Genomic DNA, 26,168 nt, shown 5'->3' with positions numbered 1-26,168 from the left:
GCCACCGGCGCCAATAAGTCGAGTTTAGTCGAAGCAACGAAGTACTGCCATCATTCGAACCGCACATCCCCGGTTAAGCTCACCCTACTTGCTCGTACTCTCCGAAAAAAAATCAGCGTAAATGGAAAGAAGCACTTTACATATGCTAATCAGATGATCGGCACCGCAGCTTCGAGTACATGAGCCCATGCATAATTTACTGGGTTACATGCAAAAGCCGTTAGTGAACGGCCCCAGTTTAAAAAAATATGATGTAAACAAGAAGCAGATCACAACTGACAACAGTACTTGAGAGCGCTTAGCAATTCACAAATTCGGCAGACACTTGATAACGTGCTATCCAGGCGCTCGTTACTAATGAATGCACGATAACGAGGAATGAATTTTATGCCAAAAACTAGTGAGCTTTTGAAAGCTAATTTGGTATCGCTCGTATTGCTTCGCAGATCGTCCCGTGCTCCACACAAGTGAGTTATCGCTGCGCAACAACAACAGAAACAAAATAAATCTGTGCATTGTTATGTTCTTAAGTTTTAACCTATAGCCAGTTATGAGCACTGTAGCGGTGTTCTGTGGCTTAATTATCAGATACTTAGAGCCGTTTAAATAGACTATAAGCTCCTAAATGAGTTCAGTCTAAACTGACACACACCCTATCAAAGATAATAAATCTCCAAATTTGAGTAAAAATAGAGCTATCTTGAAGAGAACAGCGGGACCGTCCGCAGTGCCGGAGGGCTTTTGCGGGCAACGGACACTGGCAATTTTAACGCGATAGAGTTACAGCGGGCGTTCGGAGGAAAAGCCGTGCGCGTTGTCACACTAATTCAGGATTGGTCGGCAGAGGTCGTGACGTCACACCGCAATCAACCACTAAGAGGGAGACGCCGCTCATTGGATGCCAAAGCGGACGACGCATGACGTCACATATATCACTGGCAGCAGTCTACTTAGCGTTGCAAAATGGTGGCTGCCGTGCCTCTATACCGCACCGTTCCCAAGCATCGCTGAGGTGCAGCCTATGCAGAAAAACTATCTCCTTACTTCCTGTATCACGGCAGCTGCAGCTGGCGTTGCTACACTCTAAACACGAATACGCCCACATGAGAGTAAAAAGGGAGTAAACTGTCAGTTTGCTCCCTTTTTACTTTTTTTACTCCCTTTTTACTCTCATGTGGGCGTATTCGTGTTTAGAGTGTAGTAGCGGGCGCTGCTACACTCTAAACAGGAATACGCCCACATGAGAGTAAAAAGGGAGTAAACTGTCAGTTTGCTCCCTTTTTACTCCCTTTTTACTCTCATGTGGGCGTATTCGTGTTTAGAGTGTAGTAGCGGGCGCTGCTACACTCTAAACAGGAATACGCCCACATGAGAGTAAAAAGGGAGTAAACTGTCAGTTTGCTCCCTTTTTACTTTTTTTACTCCCTTTTTACTCTCATGTGGGCGTATTCGTGTTTAGAGTGTAGTAGCGGGCGCTGCTACACTCTAAACAGGAATACGCCCACATGAGAGTAAAAAGGGAGTAAACTGTCAGTTTGCTCCATTTTTACTTTTTTTACTCCCTTTTTACTCTCATGTGGGCGTATTCGTGTTTAGAGTGTAGTAGCGGGCGCTGCTACACTCTAAACACGAATACGCCCACATGAGAGTAAAAAGGGAGTAAACTGTCAGTTTTCTCCCTTTTTACTTTTTTTACTCCCTTTTTACTCTCATGTGGGCGTATTCGTGTTTAGAGTGTAGTAGCGGGCGCTGCTACACTCTAAACACGAATACGCCCACATGAGAGTAAAAAGGGAGTAAACTGTCAGTTTGCTCCCTTTTTACTTTTTTTACTCCCTTTTTACTCTCATGTGGGCGTATTCGTGTTTAGAGTGTAGTAGCGGGCGCTACTACACTCTAAACACGAATACGTCCACATGAGAGTAAAAAGGGAGTAAACTGTCAGTTTGCTCCATTTTTACTTTTTTTGCTCCCTTTTTACTCTCATGTGGGCGTATTCGTGTTTAGAGTGTAGTAGCGGGCGCTGCTACACTCTAAACACGAATACGCCTACATGAGAGTACAAAGGGAGTAAACTGTCAGTTTACACCCTTTTCACTTTTTTACTTCCTTTTTACTCTCATGTAGGCGTATTCGTGTTTAGAGTGTAGTAGCGGGCGCTGCTACACTCTAAACAGGAATACGCCTACATGAGAGTACAAAGGGAGTAAACTGTCAGTTTACACCCTTTTCACTTTTTTACTTCCTTTTTACTCTCATGTAGGCGTATTCGTGTTTAGAGTGTAGTAGCGGGCGCTGCTACACTCTAAACACGAATACGCCTACATGAGAGTACAAAGGGAGTAAACTGTCAGTTTACACCCTTTTCACTTTTTTACTTCCTTTTTACTCTCATGTAGGCGTATTCGTGTTTAGAGTGTAGTAGCGGGCGCTGCTACACTCTAAACACGAATACGCCCACATGAGAGTAAAAAGGGAGTAAAAAAAGTAAAAAGGGAGCAAAAAGGGAGTAAACTGTCAGTTTGCTCCCTTTTTACTTTTTTTACTCCCTTTTTACTCTCATGTGGGCGTATTCGTGTTTAGAGTGTAGTAGCGGGCGCTGCTACACTCTAAACAGGAATACGCCTACATGAGAGTACAAAGGGAGTAAACTGTCAGTTTACACCCTTTTCACTTTTTTACTTCCTTTTTACTCTCATGTAGGCGTATTCGTGTTTAGAGTGTAGTAGCGGGCGCTGCTACACTCTAAACACGAATACGCCTACATGAGAGTACAAAGGGAGTAAACTGTCAGTTTACACCCTTTTCACTTTTTTACTTCCTTTTTACTCTCATGTAGGCGTATTCGTGTTTAGAGTGTAGTAGCGGGCGCTGCTACACTCTAAACAAGAATACGCCCATATGAGAGTAGAAAGAGAATCAACAGTCAGTTTACACCCTTTTTACTTTTTCTAGTTATAGTTTAGTTATCACTCCGTTTACAGTAATCAAGTGGAATGCAGGAGCATTTTGTAAACACACTGTGGACCCCATAAGCATACTGGGGACCCCATAAGGATTGGCGGGGAGGATCAGTTATGAGAAAGTACTGCACTTTCTCATTACTTTATTTTAGGGCGTTTCACATTAGTGAGAATATGGTATTACTATCAAGGAAAAACAAGAGAAACCTGCGAGAAGTCCTTGTTTTTTCCCCACGGCAGGGAAATAGCTGAGCGCTGCCACACTCCTCCTGGCTCCCACTGCGTAACATTTTCGGCGGGCTAAACGAGCAGTACGCAGATTTGGGCAGTGCGTCAGACGAGATACGCCGTCGAGGGCCGTTGCGAGCGTCCAAAGGCGGCGGACGGAGTCCATAAAATAACGCGGCGTTTCCATTTATTTTTTCTCTTTCCAGAAACTCCCAAGTAATCACACCAGACCCGACGCGCCCTGGACTTCGTCACGACTGGTCGTGCGTCTTGCCACGCTGTACAACGGCACAAGGGCCTAACGGAAGCAACAGGCGAATGCCGATAAGTGTCCCGATTATTTCGTACTTTTCATATTTTATTCCCTTAAACTGCTGAGAAAAAAAAAATCGAAAAAAAAAGGATTTCCTCAAACGGAGCACGGCGTACACGTATTACTATACGGCTCGGGCGTGCTGACCAGAATTAACCGCGAAGTATTCCAGCAACTGCAAGCAAAAAGATATACAAAAAATCCCACACACTTTCAGCGATATTAGGCTTATAAATTATAGTCGAACGCCAGCAAGCAGCAATATTCCTTCTCCGGCCGAATAAATGGTGGAATGGGAGAGCCGCATGGTATTACGGGCATTAGCGGCGTCTCTAGTGCACGGGGCCTGGGTTCCTTCGCGATCTCGGCGCTGAAGAGATCCAGAGGTGGTGTCAAGAACAGCGCGCCGCATCCCAAGTCGCGCCGCACGGGATTCTCGTTAAAAACCTCCCGAGCGCGGCCTGCATTAGGGCGTTAAGTGAATACGACCGAAGGACTTGGGCGCTCTGCTCACGTCTGCGTTAAATCACCGCACGCGCAACAACGTCCCGGAGTTCTCCGAAGAAAAAAAAAGATCCGGACCAGAAGCAAGGACTGTACATGCGGACGCTCTCCTGAAGCGTGGTAACAACGCCAGAGGCCAGTAGTAGAGTAGTAAATAATAACAATAGTTACAGGACGTGTTAAGGACAGGGTTAATTGGAGAGACACGGGAGAGGCCTTTTCCCTGCAGTAGGCGTAGTCAGGCTGATGATCATGACGATTACAGGACGCTTCGGTGAGCCGTGCCGTTGTCGGGTGCTATGAATCAATTTCGGCCTGCTGTGATTCTTTAATGAAATCGAGGACAAGGGTGTTTTCATTGCATCTCCCAACCACTACCAGAATGGAGCCTCGCCAAGGCCAAATTTGAGCCCGCGACGTCGTGTTCATCATGCAACGGCGCGCCATGGCCGCTTAGAACGGTTCGCGATCCGCAACCGTGACTCGCTTACGCGGGCACGCAGCTGCGCCTCCGCAGTGACAGGCGTATGCGCGGACCTGGCACATCGGTACCGCCTGCGCATGCGCAGTAGGCCCCAGGCGGAACCGAATCGCGGTAGTGGATCGCGCTATACTAAATCTCCCTAGTATGAAATTCCTAAATTCCTGAAAATCGCAATAGAAACCTTTAGCATACCGTGTACCGTGTTACAGTTACCGGAGTACCGGAAGCCTGCCCGCCGTCAGTGCGCACTCGCTGATTGGACGCGATGCGGCAGGCGCACGCGCCGCTGCCGCGTACCTGGCGCCATCTGGCGTCCTCAAGACGACCTGCGCGTGCGCACTGGCGGTGCACGGGCTCCCGGTACTCCGGTAACTTTAACACGGTACACGGTATGCTAAAGGTGTCTAATGATCGTAGCGCAACGCATAATGCGAGACTGACTACGCTCCCCTTCGCTAATGAAGTCATCTCAAGAAATAAGAGCCCGAGATTCGACGCCGAAACAGTGAAGCACTGGACTGGTCGGCAACGGCGACATAATACTATAGTAGCATACAATTTAAAAAAAAAAGCAGTTGTTAACACTGGGCCACGGCATCCTGTATTACGCTGCTAGCCAATCACAACAATAAACGAAATCAGCTTTTTAATGTCTGACTATTAAACGAGATCGGTACCAAAATTCTATAGCTTATGATTGTCTTCGTGCGACTAGATTCTTATTTAGGTAACAAGTTTTAACGGACTGCCTTTTTGTCAGGGAGAAATTCTGTGCGGCGGACCTGAATGTTGGCGGAGCTTTAATGAAGAGCGCGTTCCGCTGCCATTAGCAGCTCCCGCGGGGCGCCACTGCGCATGCGCAGATCGTCCTGAGGGCGCCAGATGGCGCCAGGTGTCGGCAAGCCACGAGATCAATTAGCGCATACGCACTTGCAGTGTGGAAGCGGATCACGGCAGCGAATTGCGGATCGCGCTATGCTTTAACTCTAACGAGGCCACATGCGTAGAAGGCTATCCTAAGCCACCCTAAAAAATTGGCAGTGGTTTAGCTCCGGTTAAACCTGGAGGCTTGCGAAAGCAACAAGGAGAGAGAGAGGGGGGGGGGGGGGGGGGCGATGGTGAGCGCGCGGCAGCGACGGCGGCGGCCCCGGCACGCTAGCTATGCGCCGCTACTGCGCATGCGCAACTGGCGAGCGCGGCGGCGGCACCTCTGAGTCACCCGCGCAGCGACGGCGGCGGCGCCAGCTGTGCGCCGTGTGACGTCACTGCATCCTCGCGCATGCGCAGTATGGCCTTTCGTCAGCTCCGCGAAATGGCTCGGCGACGTTGCTTTCGCAACGAGCGATTCAACGAGTGCGCCTAGCGATATCCTTGAGCATCATTTAGAAGGATATACTTCTTGCCTGAGCAGTATTCCTTCAGAAACGCGATGCTGCGAAGAGAAACTCGAGAGGGAGATTCTCAGAGACATCAAAAACAATCTCGAGATTACAATCTCGAGCTTATAATGACATGCCTCAATGACGCCGCCTCAGACGCACAGCCACACGAGGAGCGAAAAGTTTTTCAGGCATTTCGTGCAGTTTTATTTCTAATGGGAATTTCTCCGCCATTTCAATCGTTTTATGCACAAGGCACACGTGTTGGTGCGTTGCGACCACCTTCCTTTTATGCTATGCTCACTTTTATGTTCCAGATCCCGCGCGCGTCCAGTTTCCGTTTTTCACTTTAACGCTCCTTTGCGTCAGGCGCTTTAGGAAACCGAATGCACTGGCTTCTTGTGGTTAAATTCGGTTCCTAGTCGCGCTCGTTTTTGTCTTATCCTGTCGTCTTCGTCCGGTTTGGCATATAGCGTGTTTGAAGAAGTTGAATACAGTCCTTTTCACGCGCTTTCAAGTCCGATGCAGAAGTAACAGTAATCTTGGGCTTCAGTCCGATCGAAGTGCTAGCTTTAGTTCTTCTGGCACCCTGTACACGTGCGGGAGGGGCCGGGGTATCCCTCATCCCCCCCCCCCCCCCCCCCCCCCGCTGCACAGCTAATGTGCCCAATATCACGGTCTCACAAAGGACCAGAGTGATGCAACCATCCACTTCCAACATTGGACCCACTGCCTGTGTTGCTTGGGCCAACACATTACGTATATGCTTTGCATTCAGTGCTTTTTTCAAACTCCCACCAGCGACAACCAGCTGCCCACGCCAGTACATGCCACCCACGCTGACGTTCAAAAGCTAACGGTCAGGGACGGACGATGAAAAGCGGGAATAGCTACAGAGCAATAAAACAACCCCAGACCAGTTTTTTTTTTCTTTCCGACAACACAAACGCAAAACAAACATGCGCCGAAGGAAACTAGACAAAGGAAAAATGTGGCAGTACAAATCGGTCGCCATACAGCGGCGAGACACCGCGAGCCCAAAGAATCCCACGCAACCCTCTCTCCGGACGCATTCGGAATCAAAGAGCCCACGCGACGAGAGAATGGATAGATGAATGAATGATCGGATGGATGAATGGTCGATGCTAGGTGGCGCCGCCGGCGCCACCTCAAGGAGGAGGAGGGGTGTCTACGGGCGAGAAACACGACGATGCAACAGGACAGCGGCATTACGAGAGCTATTCGCGAGGCGGCGGCAGGGTTGAAACCTCGGCGAAGGAGGCGACGCAAAAAAGCAGCGAGGAGCCGAGTCTGGAGTGCGTGCGAGCTGGCCAGACAGAAAACAAAAATAAAATAAGAGGCAGGTGATCGATGAGTGAGACAGCCACGCAGTGCAGCATGGGCGATACATAGGGAGCTCGGAGACATCATCAACCCGGCATCGCCAGCACCACCAACAGCGGAGAGAAATACGGGCGCCGGGCCGCCCAGGGCGTATAAGGCACGAGAAGTAGCAGCAGCCGCATGCGGTCCGGAGAGCAGAGGCCCCCCACAGACGGCGCGGCCTCTCTCTCTCTCTCTCTGTGCAAGCGCGCTCTGCAACAAAGACGTTGATGGTCCGGAGAAACTACTACGCGGCCCCGGCGGCGAGGTCTCACACCCCAAAGCAAGCGACCCGTTCGATAAGGCGCCGCCGACGACGACGAAGAATGGAGGAGGCCCCGGCAGCATAAAGAGGGGAAGGAAGTGAGGGGGGGGGGGAGTCTCTACGATGACCCGGCCCGATTACGGAGACGACCGAGCACGACGACGGTGGGGGTACGCGCACACAAAGATGGCGGCGGCGACGCAACGGTGAAAGAGAGAGAGATCCGATGGTGGTGATGACGTTGATGATGATCACGACGGATACCGGGAGGGGGGAGGGCGCACTGATTCGAAAAAGTTAAAAGGCAAGGGGAAAGGGGAACAGGTGTAGGTGTCCTCCGAGCCAATGCGCTGATAGCGACGACGGCCTGGACGCCCGCTCGACTGGCCATCGAGTCCCCTTATACGACGGCGGAGGAGGCGCTGAAAGTCAGTCTTAAGAAGTTAAGAGATAGAGAGAGATAACATTTATTGACACACGTCAAAAGGTTGACCCGGATCCGAGTCGCAGCTCGGTCCCAGCCATGTCCTCCCCTTTAACCGTCGACCGGAATCTCCTGGATCTCGGCAGCAGCCTCCCAGGACTCAGCAGTTCTGTAAGGCTCTCCAAAGAAGTTAAACTTTAGTTTAAAGGCTTGCTTAACAATGAGGAGACGCATCAGCGTAGGCGGACACCAGACCAGTTGGATGCTGCGCTTGCGCAGTGTCAGGTCCGCGACATCATATAGCCACTGCGCGTGCGCAACATACGTCTCCGCTTTTAAGTCCGTGGCACTGCGCAAGGACAGTGATTGGAGGGGAGGGGGGCTGCGCGTGCTCACACGGCTTCCGGCAAACGGGCATACATCTACGCTACAGACAGATACAAGTCGAGAAAAAAGCGGCTTTTCCCCGTCAAAGGACCCCCTTCTAGCCAGTGGCGTCGGCCGATTCTCATGAACCTAGCGGTCAGCGTGACAATGCAGGCAGCGACAGATGGAAGGGGATAGCACCCTTACTCCATGGTCGGGGATATTCCGGCTACCCTGCATTGTCACGCCGCTCCCTGCACTGCCACGCTAGGAGGTTCATGAGATTCGGCCGGCGCCAATGGCTGGAAGGGGACCCTTTGACGGGGAAAAGCGGCTTTTTTTTCTCGACTTGCGCTCGACTGCAGTGCCTCCGCTAAGAGAAATCAGTGGCCTGTAGCGCCTCTCACTCGACAGAATTTAGAGGTTGAGAAAGCGTTCACATCAGCAGAGGTAGATATACCGGCCGTGTCTGTCCCTGGCTTGCTATTCCCGAGGCGGACCACACTGCTTGTTCTCTCTCTCTCTCTTCCCTCTCAGCGTACCTTTTTCCAAGACATCAATAGTTGCGCAAGCAAGCTAGTGAAGTATCCAAGACGACCGCGATGATACAACCCCCCTGCCCCAAGACAAAAAAGATGCCCAGGCTTAGCTTGGTTAAGCCAAGAATGCGTTGCATATTGCGCGGTCTTTTTGCGCGAGGTATTGCTTGGCGGCACTCGATTTTCTCAGCAGTTTTTCCTCCGTGACGTATGGATGGATGGATGGATGGATAGGAGCGCCCCCTTTGAAACGGGGCGGTGCCAACCGCCACCATGCTCAGCCGTTCTTTTTTTTGTTTTTGTTTTTTTTTCCCTTTTACTATGTTTGCAATTCTCACCAAGAATCGCCATCATCTTTACCTACGGTTTTTCCTCCGGCTGTCGTCACGTCACGTCACGTGGTTTGGTGGCTGCCCGGCCGCGCCCAAGGGCTGAACTGAGTGATTGCAATATGCTACGCATAAAATGTAGAGAATGAGGGAGGGCAGAGGACCACTAAGCGGACCGTGAAGGACGAAGATGATCACGAGAACACGCTCAGGGACCTCGTGACGAGGAGACAGGCAAGACTGAAAGCGCGCAGAACGTGAGCGGCTGAATCGCGGAGACGTCCAGACGACGACGACGACAGCACGGAGCATGTTGGCGACGCCAATAACGTTGATGAAGGCGGAGAACACGCACACAAACCGGGGCCCAGAAAAAGAGATGCCACGGACGTGACTCGGGTGGCGACAGGGTGCCTGAGACGGCAACAGCATGTGCCACTTGATGAACCGACGTGGCAGTCTGCAAGCGCACGATGACTGTTGTTGAGCTTCTATTCCTCTCGCAGTATAGAAACCCGGTTCACTAAGCGACACAACCGGCTTCGTTTTCCCAAGTAATGTGGGGGTCATTAAGCGGGGGGGGGGGGGGGGGGGGGGGGAGTGATTACTGTTTTCAGAAACTGCCTCGTGAATTGTGAGTGGAAGATTCCCAAACAAAACAGACGCGTCTGTAGCGGCCTGAATTCGAAGCCCGAGTTTTCGCAAACGGGCTGATTCGAGAACCTCAGTTTTAACGAACAACACTGATCCGAAGCGACCAGTCACGGCGGCTCGCTGGTAATGGCGTTCGGATGCCGGGCGCGCGGTCGTGGGTTCGATTCCCGGCCGCGGCGCCCCCACCGCTTCCATCGAAACGCAAAAACGCCCCTACGCAGAAACTACCCGAGGTATCCAAAGAAATCCGCGGCCCTCAACTACAGAAGGCCTCAAGAAACGAAACTGTCGCTTTGTCCGGTATACAAATGAATCGGCGAATGACGGAAGCGACGACTGAGCCGCTGTGCTGCGCCTATCACAGCTTTCTCCCTCAGCCCACATCTTTCATACAAACATACGAGATGAACCGAAGTATTCAGGCCTGCGTCATTCAGTGAAATGACGCAGGCCTACAAAGCCGAGCGTCGGCTCTACCCCCCACCTCATCCTTCCCTCGACAATTACCATCAGACACTTTGGAGGCGGCTCCAAACACGCACTTTGCCCTCCCCTTATATACGCTCGCGATATCACCCAGTCCACACGAACCCTTCATGTACCCTCTGCCACCACCCCAAAGCCACCCTCGACCATATTCTTTTCCTCTGCCCGGCGGATCCTCCCCGCGGGGCCTGGAGCACCTTACCTCATGGGAGGCTTGGGAGACCCTACTGCGCTCCGAGGACCCGGCCAAGCAAGCCATCGCCACCGGCCGGGCTGCCAGCGTCATGAGCCTCCGGGACATGAACGTTTGAGTGCAGTGGGGCCGTGCGGGGGCCCAAGGACCGACGTGTCCAAAACTCCCTTGTTATAAATAAAGTTTTCATCATCATCATCATCAGCCACTGGAACATCGATTTATGCCAGATGACGCAACGCAACGAGGAAAGGAAAGGCGCAGTACCCGTCTCGCATCTCGGTGGACACCTCAACCACGCCGTAAGGAAAGGGATGAAGGAGGGAGTGAAAGAGGGGAAAAGGTGCCATTGTAGAGGGCACCAGCTTAATTTCGCCAACACGGGGTTCCTTTAACGTGCACACATCGCACAGCACACGGGCGTCTCTCGCGTTTCGCCTCAATCGAAGCGCCGCGGCCGGGACGGAACCCGCGTCCTCGGGCTCACCATCCGACCGCTGTAACCACTCAGTTTCAATTATCAGGACCAGAATTCCAAAAAAAAAAATAAAGCATGGTATAGACACTGTCATGACCCTTCCAGCATTTTTTACTGTAGGAAGCATCTACTACAGCGCCTACCTTCCTCTCCTCCTCTCCCCTACGGCGCGGTTCAGGTGTCCACCGAGATATATGTGAGACAGATACTGCGCCATTTCCCTACCCGCCGCGGTGGCTCAGTGGTAAGGCGCTCGTCTACCGAGCCAGAGTACCCGGGTTCGAACCCGACCGCGGCGGCCGCGTTTCGATAGAGGCCAAACACAAGAGGCGCCCGTGTGCTGTGCGATGTCAGTGCACGTTAAAGATCCCCAGGCGGTCAAAATTATTCCGGAGACCTCCACTGCGGCACCTCTTTCTCTCTTTCCTCTTTCACTCCCACCTTCCTCCCTTCCCTTACGGCGCGGTTCAGGTGTCCGCCGAGATATGTGAAACAGATACTGCGCCATTTCCTTTCCTCAAAAACCAATTTACCATTTCCCTTAAAAACCAATTTACCAATTTAGCGCCTGGGGGCACGTCGCCTCAACCCCTTCACTGCACTTCTACAGGCAAGTACTGCCACGCTATTCCCACAGTCTAATTAATGTTCGATGTGACGGCGGCCATCGACATCCCTGCGAAACGGTCTTTTTAGAGTTTTTAGCCTGGCAGCATAGCCCCATTATAGCCGCTGATCTGCTTGCTGCCTGCATCTGACGGCACTGCTTCCACAGTGTCTGCGCCGGGCGCAGAAAGCAGTCAAGTGAGCAACACGGCGTCGCCCAGATTATAAAGGTCTATACGCGTGATGCTTCTCGATGTACGCGCTACGGCGCAGTACAGAACCGCCAGTAGACCACCCGCGAGAAAAGCCGAAGACCGGCACATATGAGGACCGCGTTGACAGCACCGGGGCGAACAGCAATAATGAGCGCGACTGCAAACATCACGTGCAAAAATATAAGTAGCCTCATCCGGGCGCAACAGCAACTCCAGACCCCAGAAGCCACGCTGCTGCAGGCTCGAAGAAACCGCAAAGCACAACAAAACACACCGACTCCCAAGATCACTCGGCACGGCACGTGTGCAAGGCTAAGTCAATATGGCGGTGGCGTGGAGGCGCGGAACGGAAACGGAACGAAGCAACAAAAACAGAACGAGCGAATTAAACGAGGCGCGCGCACTCTGCCGAGCCGAAAGGCAAAAATGCTTAGGCCATCGGGGCCAAGTGTCTCCGCGGGCGTTGGTCGGCAGAGCTAACCACTAATTGGCCGCGTCTCTGATGATGTTTTTCTTTTTCCCATCTTCTTCCAGCGCCAGCGTGCGAGTGTATGGGCGCGCCGCAGAGGTACACGTGTCGGCATTATCCCGCCGACAGCGCGGAATTAGTACCGGGAAGAAGACGACGACGACAGGTCGCTTACTCCCCCAGTTCTCCCTATTTTTGTATTTCCCCCGCTTTTTCTCCCTAATGGGGAGCAACGGCGCGAGACAAGAACCTCATTCGGTCGCTTAATTAGGGAGCCGCGAGTGCCCGGAACGTAATCGTGCGCGGCCAAAAAACAAAGCGCACAAAAAAGAGGGGGAATTCGCGGTGTGTGGGCCTAGGGCACCGAAATGCCGGAGGAATGCGACGGCGCGTTTTGAATCCCAGCACCAGTGGGAAGATCTCGGCGGTCGAATTGGGCAGAGGGGTGCGGCGGCGCCATCTCTCGGTGGCTTGCGTGACTTGAGCGGTAGGGGCGGAGCAGGCGTTTGAAAAGGCTTGCTTACCACAGTGCTCCATACGTGGTCGGCGTTTGCAGAACGCGCTCCTAGCATATGGATGGATAAACATCGCCACGTGCATTCATTGAATGTTGTCTGCACCTACCTGTATGCTCAGTCAATAGGCAGCTGCTGTCTCGCTAGTGAGAGATAGCTTAATGACTGTTTTGCTGAGAAGACAGAGCGAGCATCATAGGTGTCTTTTCCTATACATAGCTTGCACATGAGATCATTTCTGCCCCCACCAAGTACTGGCACCAAGCTGCGGAACCACTTGGCCGTTCCCGCCCGTCCACCCTGTGATGCATGACTGCTCCTGGGACGCTTTGGATTACTTTCTTATCCTTTTGGGCACGGCGCCTACTCCACAGAGGAATGAGCCATTCAGTGCAGGCTACTACTCTGAAAATATTCGATCGGCATGCGTACGCTACGCAGACAAAGTGAAAATTTGCGACAATATGGGTCTGCACACATTGTGACCGTGAGTCGGCATGACGATGGGCGTTGATGTGTTCCCTGAAGTGACCCACGGGGATATCGTGCACTCTTCCAGCTTTGTGACGTTAGAAGAAATGAAAGCCTTCAAATACTAATTGGAGGCACACAAGGATTTCTACAGCAGGTGGGCGAGAAGCCTGTTTGCAATGTGCCTACAAGACGAAAAGCTCAGCCTCGGAATGCCGCATTCTCTGCCATCGTTGCTCGCTGCGGTCATGGTGACCCGAACTGGCTTGAATAGTGCTGTAGCCAAGATGCAGCGACACGGAACCCAGTCAAGGTTTGTGTTGTCAGACAAATCAGACGGCATCATGGAGGAAGAAAAGAACTAAGGAGAGGCCCTGACGTCACTTTTTGTGAAGCCGCCCCGCAACCGGAAGTTGGCTCGGCTCTCCTCACTATCTTTCTTCTCCACCGAGCTACGGGGCGGAGATCGCGCGCGGCTCGCAAGCGCTTCGTAAAAGAAAGGTATCAAAAAAACCGCGCCGCTCGCCGCTACACTCCTACACCTCCCTCCCCGTAAACACGCACCTCGACACAGACCGGCGCACAGGTGCGGTGAACCTTTGCCGACGCCAGGCGAAGACGACATTGCGCGCCGCTTATAGCTCAGCTCACCATCCTCCTCGGGCTGCCGTACACCCACCGTGTGGTCTTCGAAACGCAGCTCAGCATCGCCGAGAGCGGCTTCATGTTTCTGTGCTGTTTGGTGAGGTGCGAAAGTTCGCTGATCAAAACAATCAACGCTTCTTCGCGTGTCGAAGCGCAGTTCCAGAGTGCCACCTTTTTGCGAGATTCATTTCAATGCATCGATCGCTCCGCGTAACGACACCAAGTTTGACAAACAAAATATCAAATGAGCGGTTATTTGCTGCATTTAAAAGCAATCTTAGATGCGTGCGTAACGTCACGACGCCAGGCATGTAGACTTTAGCACGCAAGGCCGAACACACCGTGCCGAAAGCCCGTCCACCGCCACCCGAGAAACACTCGGGCCCGTAGCAACAACGACGCTAACGACGCCGTACGCCGTTGCTAGTGGCCCGAGTTTTCTTAGCAACAACGACAACGTTGCTAGTGGCCCGACTTTTTAAGCCTAAATTTTGACGTCACTTCCGCCACATTCTCGTCAATGCATTGAGAATACGAAGGGCCTCTCCTTAGTTTTCCTTCCTCCATGGACGGCATCAATCAAAGCAGCAGCATTTACTTCATGGCGCAGTCCTTGCTTCCCACGTTTTTGCAAACATATAGTTCATGGCACAAGCCTCTTACCTGTCACAAAGTGTGCACCGCACACAAGTAAATTGGGGTTGTCGGGGTGTAACTCATCGTGCTCAATGCGAGCCAGCCACAGCCCGCGCCGATTCATAGAGAGCCTTGGAGCGCTCACACTTGCACGCCTACGATTATTTTACGAATGCGGATGAAGTTCGTGTTAATCGGCTACTCCTTTCGCCTGGAGCCGTCGCTACGGTTGAAGCAACCAAGGGTGGCACATAAAACCGTATCGAAGCTACAGATGGACGAGAACCGATATGATGCAAGTTCACAGAGGCGGCGGTAAGCTAGAAGCGGTCTGGCGTTGGTTCAGCAGCATGGCCGACTGGCATCCTGCGGCGACGTCGGTGCAAGCTATGTATACATTGAAAGGAAAGCTTGGAGCAATACTCTTTTGTCCCGTCTGTTTTGCACAAACTTTTCCTAGCAATGTTCGTTCATCAATTGACCCAACAGCCAGCATTACTCAACATCGTTTCCTGGTTTTGGTACGTGATAACAGAAAATGTGCAACGTTCAGAAAATGCCAGCCTGTGCAGCAGTCATATAGATGTCAATAGCGATCGGGTAACAATGTCAACTAAGTATTTAGAAACCTTCTGCATAAACTGAGAGTTCAGGTTGCATATCATAAGCCTGTGACTTAAGGGGGGATGAGAGGATCGAAGCCAACTTTTCTATTTTTCAACTTAGAGTGATGAATTTTGGCAGACTGGCTTAAATCAGCATCAAACAATCAGATATAAAGTTTCACAATGACAGCGTCAGTAGGTTCCCTTTTATCATTGTTTATACGTTGTCCCCATGTTGCTTGCTTGTGGAAAGCCTAACATGACAAAAAAACAGGCTACAGGTCTGTAAATCCTTTTAATATTTACTAAGAAGTGTGGTATAAGTCAAGACTCTCTTACTTTTTTTTAAATTTCTCTGCTTTTTTTTTAAAGGACACAATATGCACCTTCTTTTATGATTAGCATGTATTATGCTCTAATTACCATGTAATAAAAACATATGAGCCTAAATTGTAAATCTGAGACTGTCTTGATGCAGACCACATTTCAGTGATCACAACAAACACTCTTCATGCACTCATTGCTGTGCTATGCTTTCCACAAGCAAGGTATTAAGCTGAAAACAAACTTTAGGGAAAACAAGCCTAAAAGTTCTAAGCTAGCACCGACAGTCTATGTGCAGATGCCGACAAATATATTTATTTGGAGCGCTTAAAGTTTATTTTTGGGTGAAATATTTCAGTACAACATAGAAACAGTGTTGGAGATGCCAAAAAGTATACTTTTCAAAAATCGACTTTTTTCGTGATTTTTGTGATCTGATCCTCATTCCCCCTTAATGGAACATGCCACATTATGAGAACATGTGAAATAGATATTCATGCTCGTGGTGGGAAATTTACATGAAAAGTTTTACTTTAAGTCAGTCTAAGGACGTGCACTTTCCAAGCGAATTCTTTTCTCAATGACGATAAATTAGACACTTGGAATGTATGGGGCTTATTGTCTTTTTGTGTGCACAATGTTACACGCAACTAGAAACCATTAACTTTGGCAACACATTGGTGTTATTCCCTGTTTGGTAAGCCATCAAGGAGCAGCAATGCCAAGGCCGAGGAAATCGTCAAGGGGCAGCAACACAAGCTATGACGACTACGCGTCTTCCACACTGATTTTCTTAACGTCCTCACGAAGCCAATGATCAGCGTAGTCTGAGGAAGCGCAGAGGTTGTGTTCCACGTCATCGATGTCTTCTGCATCTTTTAGATGCCACCATTAAGGGGGGACACTGGTCTTGAAAAAAAAATTTTTATTAATGAAGTCACAGTTATGAAATCTTCAGGGAATATGTATTTTTGTGTGCTGATTCTAAATATGTCATTTAATTCCATGTAAAACAATTCCTTGAGCATTTATGCACTTTTTATGCTAGTATTTTGCGGAGAGTTTTGATGAAAATTTGCTGTGGGAAACTAGCTGAAATGTATGCCATTGGGTTCTCTTGACACCAAGGAATACAATAAGGGTGAAATTGTCTTTCTGCCTATCATAGAACTTAAGTTATGGAGTTTTGAAGTTGTCGCTTCAGAAATGAGAAGGAAAGTGTGTATTCCTGTTTCTGAAGTGGCAGCTTCAATACCCTATTACTCAAGTTCTATGAGAGCCAGGATGATAATTTCACCCTTATTGTATTCCTTGGCGTCAAGAGAACCCAATGGCATACATTTCAGCGAGTTTCCTGCAGCAAATTTTCTTCAAAACTCTCCGCAAAATACTTGCATAAAAAGCGCATAAGTGCTCAAGGAATTGTTTTACATGAAATTAAATGACATATCTAGAATCAGCGCACAAAAATACATGTGCCCTGAAAATTTCATAACTACGACTAAATTAATAAAATTTTCTTTTCAAGACCAGTGTCCCCCCCTTAAAGGAGGCAAGTGAGGGGGGAAAAGAAAGACAGCACAGACCTTGGGTTGCCCCGGAGCGCCGCGTGGTGGAGGGCGTTGAAGCCGTTGTTGTTGGTGAGCGTGATGTCCGCGTTGTGGTCCAGCAGAAGGGTGAGCATGTCGTCTCGCTTCTTGCTGATGGCATCGTGCAGTGGCGTGTCCCCCTCACAGTCCTGAGATAACAGAAAGGAGGCACACGCCTAGGACTGCAGGCATATTTATATCTCTATGGTAATATCAAGTAAAAGCTGGGACGGAAAACAAGATAAAACAGCTTTGCAGTGGGCTTTGCAGGATGATCACGCGTTTACACGGATCAACTAATGCCTTTAACAAATCTTTTTTGCCAGCCGCTATTCAAGATTGGAATCGGCTTCCAGAATCGGTTGTCATTGAAAGCGATCCAGTAAGGTTTAAAGAACGTCTGGTGTGTCATCTTGCTGTATAAATTGTTTCATTTCCCTTTCGTGACTTTATTTCTCTTTATGCTTTTGTTGTGTGTGTGTTTTCTTGTTTGTTCTTTTTTTTTATTCTTTTTTCCCCACCAATGTGAGTCATGTTGAATGTACTACTCCCCCCCCCCTTATGTAATACCCCCCCAGGGGCCTTTAAGGGCCAAATAAATGATGATGATGATAATGATGATGATGATGATGAAATTCCTGCTTAACACTTATCAGTTCCTGCCCATAGCGATACACATGCAATTTTCATCTTTCTTTCCATGTCCACCCGCCGCGGTGGCTCAGTGGTTACGGCGCTCGGCTGCTGACCCGAAAGACGCGGGTTCCATCCCGGCTGCGGCGGCCGAATTTCGATGGAGGCGAAATTCTAGAGGCCCGTGTACTGTGCAATGTCAGTGCATGTTAAAGAACCCCAGGTGGTCGAAATTTCCGCAGCCCTTCACTACGACATCCCTCATAGCCTGAGTCGCTCTAGGACGTTAAACCCCATAAACCAAACCAAACCATCTTTCTTTGTTTTAGAAGAAGACATTGTTCTTATCTCCAAAGGCTCTGATGAAAAATTTTCTCTCTTGTCACCAAGCACAGTATTAGCGTAGCACATTCAAGGGTGATACACAGATATTGCTATATTGCTCACAGCATTCTAAGAATCAGCCAACAATCATCGGCTTTTCTCCAGCGATAGCAATGTGTGTAGCTGCCTTATGACTGCTACATGTGGCCACACTAATCTGCCATGGCCAGCGAAGTTCAGCACTTTGCAGCTTGGGTGTCATGTCAAATGCACATCACCTGGCTGCATCATTATTTGAGCCTTCTGTTATCAGAGACAAACATGGTTTATGCTACTTCCCAGGCCATCGTACCGAGGGTCAAATAGTGCAAAACATCAGACCAGCGGTGGTTTCTGCATTGTGCTGGTGTTGGTTGGTTCCTTCCTGTATTCTTAAACCTTTCAAATGGATATTCAGTTAATCTCAGCATTGATTCCGGAGTCAACTGTGCCACAGATAAGTAAAAACTGCACAGAGAAAGAAACGACAAAGGGCCCTGAGCCAAAATGTTTCGCTCAATTTTATCGGGATTTCAGAACGTCAAAGTCAAAGGCGTTTAATCCTTAACAGTTATCTATAATGGCATATGAGTACAGCCCCAGTTAAACAAAAGATTGCTATGATTTCAAAACTGACTAGCTCCGCCACTTAACCACTACATTATGAATAAAAGGAATGCATGCTCAAATTCATTAAGGAGATGAACCTTCCTAGCTTAGTTCCATATGTGCAGGCACGCACTGTCGTAGCTACATACTTGGAACACCGGAGGGCAAGATTTTCCAAAAAAATTTGTCAAAAACTGCCAATAAACATGTTACCGCTAATGGTGATGAAAGTCGCTCACCTGCAGACTTGGGTGGCATCCCAGCTCGAGCAGGGTCTTGACCACCCCCATGTGGCCTTTGTTAACTGCAATGTGCAGGGGGGTCTGCCGGCGCTTGTTGCGGGCGTTCAGATCAGCCCCCGAACGTGCAAGCAGCTCCATCACGCTCGGCTCATCGCCAAAGGCAGTGTGATGCACCGCACGGTCACCATCCTTGTCCTGTCGCGAGGCAGTGAGGTCATGCGTTGTCATGCACTGTCTCAAACCATGTGCAACGTTCAGTTCCGGTTTAAATTGCCAAAAGCACGTTTTATTCACATACATGTAGTCCTGCATCACCTGTAAGTGGTTCACTTCGCTGCTGCTTCGCTTGCCACTGATTCTCGCAACACTACAGGTGCAGTGCATACGAAAGACTGCAAAGCCCACAACTCGTAAACGCTACAAATGAGGCATCAGAGGCCGCACTCCTAAGAAATCTTTTTCTGCGATGCTTGCTGCTTGCTCTGCTTGGCTGGAAGAAAGGTACCAGGTGGGGCAAAAGAAAACTGTTACCTCCCACAATCACTATCAATGTGCATCTGACACCACACAGCGTTTAAACTGGTTGGCAGAAATTGAAAAATGAAAGGACTTCAGTGACCCTCCAGTAAAGTTTGTAAACCCAAAATTGCCTTCCTGTAAGCCACAAATCTCTTTACATTTACCCCACTGATGACGCCAACACATTCGTTATTGCTAGAGCCAATGTAACCCACATGAAGAAGTGTTCCGAGACCACTATCAAAGCTGAATGTTGACTGAAAGTTTGCAACTGAACAGGGCCGAATACACGCACAACGCAACATATTCAACTGACAGCGTATATAAATGTCCTTTCACCATAACAAGTCATCATGGAGACACTGACCCACACAAAACAACGGGTACTGCCAGATATGATCACTTAAAAACACAGCCTTAGTGATGTACACCAAGTGAATATGGCCCAGTTATGTATGATGAGGGTAGAGCAGTTTTGAAGAAAGTCAAGGCACAGTAAGTCTTACTTCTCGGTGGACACCCAAACCACACCATTAGGGAAAAGATGAAGGAGAGAGTGAAAGGAGAGAGAGATGCTGCAGTGGAGTCTTTCGGGTCAATTTTGAGCACACAGCACGCACTGACGTCACATAGCACAAAGACGACTCTCTGTCTTTTGCTTTCACCAAAAAGTGGCAGCCATGGCCAATATCCATCCATGGCTGCCACTTTTATGCCATGGTAAGCCATCCGTTTGGTCATCGTCATCAGCAGCGTGAGAGAGGGCGAGGGAAGCGAGGCTAGCGGTGGCCGAAGCAGCCGGCGCCTTTATGCTTTGTTGTGTTGCAGCAGTCCTGTTGGTGTTGTCCGCTTAATCCTATCGACAGTAAGTCTTGTTTTGGCCTGTGCCGCCGTTTCCTCGTGTTCTTGTTGCTATGATCGCGGTTATTGAACCGTAAGGCGGCGCCTTTTTTTTGGTAATTGTGCGCTTTGCCAGCATGTTTACTGCGCTGCTTTCAAGTGGGTAGCGCGCAGTGCCTGCGCACCTCGCCTTTGTGTCCTGTCAGCTGACCGAGAATGAAATAATTGAAGAAGTGACAGGTGCTGACAACGACGATTTGTCGGAAGACGACGATTGTGAGCAGTTGCCACAAATGCCGAAGCACATGGTGAAAGAAGCCGCAGAAGCCTTGTCCGTGCTGGAGGACTTCTGTGAACAAATCCCTGACCGTGCGTGTGCTGCAGAGCACCTGGCAGCTGTTAGAGCTATCGTAGTCGCTCGAATTCTCCCGAAAAAGCAGACGACGATAATAGATTTCTTTGCCGAATAAAGGTACGTCCTGTTGCAGCAAACATTGTTTTTTGTTGTTCGTTCGATATTTCGACATTCGGATAATTCGACAATTTTTCGCGGTCCCGTCAGTGTCGAATCAACGAGCTTTTACTGTACATCAGGTTGTAGCAGTAGTTCTCTATTTAAAGGGCCACCCTCGCAAACTCGGTTTTTTAAAATCGTCTAGGGCAGGAAATGTGCGAAATTTTTGCACCAAAATTTGCAGATAGGTACGGAAACGTGCCAGGATCACAAAAATAGTGACACTGAAAATTCAGTTTTTGGGTCAATTTTCAATCCCAAAGACCCAGGTCCCTCCTTAAGCACAGAACCAGCATGCATTTTCTTTGAATACTAAGGCTTCCTTCGGAATTCTCAGTTGATTTCCTGAACAGGCACAAGTTATGTCCTCACGGAAAGCCTGCCCTGTTACAAGCACCGCACTTGATAGGTGGATAAAGTTTCTTTTCTCTAAAATTTCTCCAGCTGAAAATCATGTTCTTACATCCCCGCAATTTTTTTCTAAAGCCCAACATGAGTGGTGCCCCCACCAACACTTATCTATGAGTGTCACTGATGCACAAATTTCAAAGATCATAATGTGTCGAAGAGGGTTCAGCTTAAGTTGAGGACAACGCAGCGAGCTATGGAAAGAAAAATGATAGGGGTAACATTAAGGGATCGGAAGAGGGCGGAATGGGTGAGGGAACAAACGCGCGTTAATGACATCCTAGTTGAAATCAAGAGCAAGAAGTGGGCTTGGGAAGGGCATGTAATGCGAAGGCAAGATAACCGATGGTCCTTAAGGGTAACAGAGTGGATTCCAAGAGAAGGCAAACGTAGCAGGGGACGGCAGAAAGTTAGGTGGGCGGATGAGATTAAGAAGTTTGCGGGGATACAGTGGCCGCAACTGGCGAAGGACAGGATTAATTGGAGAGACATGGGAGAGGCCTTTGCCCTGCAGTGGGCGTAGTCAGGCTGATGATGATGATGATGAATGTGTCGAATAATCAGTACTCAAGAGGTACTATGGTTCTTGCCACTTTAATTTTAGTCTCATCAGTCACCACCCAATTGCAATTTAAAAGTTTATAATATATTGTATAATAAAGAAACTTTTCATGTTCTCCTTTATGGCTTTGTTCATTCCATTCACATTCTTCATACCATAGTAAAATTTCAAATTCGGATTGGACAGCTTTTCCCACAATGAAAGTTGCACTATGCCTCAAGGACACTGTTAAACATTATTTATATGGTAACTGCTATATATAAAGCAATACAGGTTTTGACGCAGTTTGTTTCACAGTTGGAGGGCAACTCACCTCAATCTCAACATCAGCATTGTGACGCAACAGGATCTTGACAACCTCAACGTGGCCATTCTGGCTGGCGGCCTGGAGGGCAGTGTGACTCGCAAACACACCATTCACCTGGTCATGGAACAACCAAACGAAAAAGACAGGACCATTAATGCTTAGCCACCAGACCTACGTCTTCTATGAAATTCTTGCATTAAACACATGAACAACACAGCTGCTATCTTGCACTGGCCTGCCTTGAACAGATTCACTCCAATTTCCCAATCCAAACTTTATTATATCCCTTTATTCCACATTCACCCACAGCCACTTAAACTACGCTATCTCATCTTGCGATAACGCCTACCATATTCATCTCTGAACTTTAATAAAACTACAAAAGCAAGCCATGCGCATCATAACCTATACCCCTCGAATGTCACCCTCAGGCATTTTGTTCATAGATTTAAACGTTCCACCTATCTCGGCCCTTTATCTTTACAATATTGGTATCCTATTTTTTAAGATTCTTCACCAGCAGCTCCCGCTAAACATATTTTCTCCCGGCGCGATCGTAAGCAACATCGTCACACGTTTTGTGCTGCGTAATAACTTTTTACTACCTAAGGTCAGAACTAACTACGGGAAACAATGCCTTCATTTTTCATCCATATCATTTTGGAATTCTCTGAACTTAGACATCAAACAAACTATTACGCTTTCTTTGTTCAAGGTCAAATTGAAGCTTTCCATTCTCAATGTGTGATTTTTTTTTTGTTATTCATCCTATGTATCACGGCATCTGTGAGTGTTATATGGTACATTCTCCTGCATTATATTGTTTGTATTTAAATGTTTCGGTACCTCATATTACACTATGTATCTATCATTCTACTCTCTGCGTCACTAATTATGTGTTGTGTATTTCCTATTTTGCTCCTTACTGAAATTTGTTTTCATGGGAGGTCTTGCCCACGGTCTTGTACCATGGGACCTCTCGCTGTATACACTTGTAACTTTCAACTTCAACTGCAATGCAGTTCCAATGCAGTACTGCATTCCCTAGAATACAGACTTTTCACCCAAAACGTTTAAAAAAGTTTTGGTAGTGCAGTCACAACAAGGCATAACATATCAGAAAAACATTGGTGTATTTTGACAACCAAAATAGCCGTGCTTCTTTATCTGAGTGTGTCTATTACGCCACTAAATACAGTAAACACTCAATCCGATGGAAACCTAAAACTTACAAAAAACGCCAGCCCAGTTTCAAGCTGTACCAGGGTGAAAGAGATGATAACATAAAGGCAATCCCAAGACAATGCTTTTTAGCTCGGGTGCCTCAAGAGGCTTCCAGTATGCGATGTCATGTATCTAGCCGAAATCTAAAGAATACCAACGTCAATGTTTTCATAAAAAACAACTCTGTATCATTTAATTAAGTGTATGAGTCCTTTGCGTAGTGTCTCGCATTGAAATTTAATTAAATGTATAAGTTTTTTCCGTAGTGTCTCGCATTGAGATAACCATTTAGACAGCGTATTCTCAAAAACAATTCACAGGAGAGCAACTACTGAGCTTGTTTGCAAAGAACTATAAATCATAGATGCTAACTAGGTATTAGCTATTCTGCGAAACAAGCAATGAAATCATGCAAAAGCTCTGCCATGTTTAGAACATGTTTAGAACATCACAGATGATGCCCGAGTTCATCAAAACAAGGCAAGAAGTTTAGCCATGCTTCAAAGCTGGATGGTTGGTTCAATTCCGCAAATGCTGCAGTACAGTTGCACACAAAGACAAGGACAGTTAAAAAAAAAGGAGACACACTGTGAAATGCAAATTACGAACAGGTTTTCGTAATAACAGCACGCCAGTTGATAGTTCGTCCTGAATGCATCTGACCAGCCCTGGTCATCCTGTTCTCCTCAGTTCTTCTTTAGTGCCTCTTTTCACCCAAACCTCTCAACCCCTTCATGGACGGCTTGCTTACATTGGACCAGCTCGATTGCCAGCTGGTCTTGGCAGAGCAGGACCAGGAAATTGAGTGCACCTAAGGGCTGCATTCCGAATTAAATTTTGCTCTTTACTCCCTTTCACTTTGTGCCACGGTGCTCTTAGGCTAAAAGCTGCTCTAGTGCCATAAAAACTAATTACCATCATCATTTTTCCCTCTATCTCATGGTTAGCTTTTCCTTAATTTGCGCTACAAACTCAAAATGCAACCACATTTCTACCTCAGCCCACAATGTGCCCACTATGGCCACCTATCAAGATGCTTGTATGTAGCGCAATCCCTAAGTACCGTATCTTCCGGTGTATAAGACGCGGCTTTTTTTCAAAAATCTTGCTGGTGCGTCCTATACAAGGGTGTGTCTTACACGCAAATTTTTCGTTTTTTTTTTTTTTTGCAAGTTCAGAAATTCCTCAGGTTCATGTTCAAGCTTTTTTCACCGAAAAAATATCACTACCAACGACGTGGTTGTAACAGGGTTAATATTTCAATACGGGGACAGCCGTGCAGAACTTTTTTTAGGTGTACTTTATCATGAAACGGCAGGGATGACAACTTCCGGGATCACATGCGACCATTTCGGAGGCCCCAAGCAAAAGTAATGTGAAATGCCAAAAGATGCCGACAATCGCGCTTCTCGCCATTGTCAAGACAAGCCAGCGTTCTTTTTTAGCCACCCTTTGCAACTTTGTTTGCTCCGTGTATGTAGTACATACGTAGTGCGAAGAGAATGTTTCAGCTGCGTTGCCTCCAGAAATGGGCGAACTTTTTGATAGCGCATCCGAAGATGAAGACTTCGAAGGTTTTAAGCAGAAATAAAATGTTGTTATGGACATACGGTAGAGCTATGTTGTTTTTGCTTTCTGTTTTCTAAAATGTGGACGGGTATGACGTGAGTGTTGCCTTTTTCGATCACTTAGCGTTGCTTAAGAATTTCTCACAGGTACGGTGAATTTTGCGATGGTCGCGCAAGCGTGTTTAATTAAGCCTCACTAGCCTGAGTAAACTGGGGTGCATCTTATACACGGGTTCGCCTTATATACGAACTTTTTCAATGACATCCTGCATATATGGCGGGTGCTTCTTATACAAGGGTGCATATTATACACCGAAAAATACGGTACTGAGATATACCTGTCAAATGCAAGCACAATAAACAATGGTAGCAGATACAATAAATGAAAAACCATCAGAAAGATCCACTATCCGATTTGACAAGCTATTTTGTTGCCACAGGTTCACCCTGCAAGGAGCATGTTCCCAACTCTGCACAGCCCTCTTCTTCCCCAGCTGCTAGTGACGACATCCCAAAATACCAGATTGTCCCAACTCACGTTGGCCTCGGGGTGCTTCAGAATTTCCTCGCACTTCTGTGGATCGCCGTTGGCCGCCGCCTTGACCAGCTCTTCGTTGACGTCCCCAGAGACGTGGTTCTCAAACAGCTTCTTCAGCAGCGCACTCAGCCGCTCTGTCAACATGGCCATCGAGAGAAGAAAAGGAAAAGAAACAATGCAGCGTTCAGACCACAACAGCTCTTCATGCGGATAAGGTAGGTAAAGGACAAGACTAGCTCACTGATACTGTAAACCAGAGCACTTGGAAAAAAAATGAAAGGTGTTTTGCTTCTCCCTGGTGTGGAGAAGTGGCTGCGATAGCAGTATGTACTACAGTACTTGCTCCTGGTTCAATTGAATTGGCCCACAGATGGCACCACATTTCCGAAAGTGCCCACATTATCCGCCCGTTAGTTTCTTATGGCTCTCGTCCATCTGGGAAACATTTTCTGCATTCAGTAGCAGACCTGGCAGTTTTGGCTAGCATGTACCGTATTTACTCGCATAATAGGCGCACTTTTTTGCCAGAAAATCCGGCTCAAAGTTCGGGGTGCGCCTATTACGCGGGGTAAAATTTCCGGAAATTTTTCGACTCGCAAAATTGAACACACCGCGTAAACGCACTCGTGTACGGGCCGCACCCCGTTTTCGCGAAGAAAATGTTAAAAAAAAAAGATCCGTGTAAGGGCCACACCGAAACTTTCCGCGACACACGCGGGAATAGCCTTCGGCTTCGGAATGCACGCGCCGAGGCCTCCGTGATCGGCTCCGGCTGCGC

The 26,168-nt window shown here is 48.4% G+C and overlaps 1 protein-coding gene across 1 annotated transcript in view; it reads right to left on the bottom strand.

Annotated features, from left to right (window-relative positions):
- mib1 (E3 ubiquitin-protein ligase mind bomb 1) overlaps window positions 1-26,168 on the bottom strand; it is a 547,510-nt gene that overhangs the window by 506,929 nt on the left and 14,413 nt on the right. Inside the window, exons 9-12 of the mRNA XM_089552897.1 lie at window positions 25,391-25,524; window positions 22,067-22,174; window positions 18,908-19,105; window positions 17,061-17,212 (exon numbers count right to left, since the gene is read on the bottom strand). Of these exons, the coding sequence (XP_089409023.1) occupies window positions 17,061-17,212; window positions 18,908-19,105; window positions 22,067-22,174; window positions 25,391-25,524 (592 nt within the window). The remainder of the gene's footprint in view (window positions 1-17,060; window positions 17,213-18,907; window positions 19,106-22,066; window positions 22,175-25,390; window positions 25,525-26,168) is intronic.

Source organism: Amblyomma mixtum, chromosome 7 (assembly GCF_055824585.1).
Source record: "Amblyomma mixtum isolate Tamu chromosome 7, ASM5582458v1, whole genome shotgun sequence".
NCBI lineage: Eukaryota > Metazoa > Arthropoda > Arachnida > Ixodida > Ixodidae > Amblyomma > Amblyomma mixtum.
The sequence above is the reverse complement of the archived record's forward strand: the minus strand, read 5'-3'. Positions and strand labels throughout refer to the sequence as shown.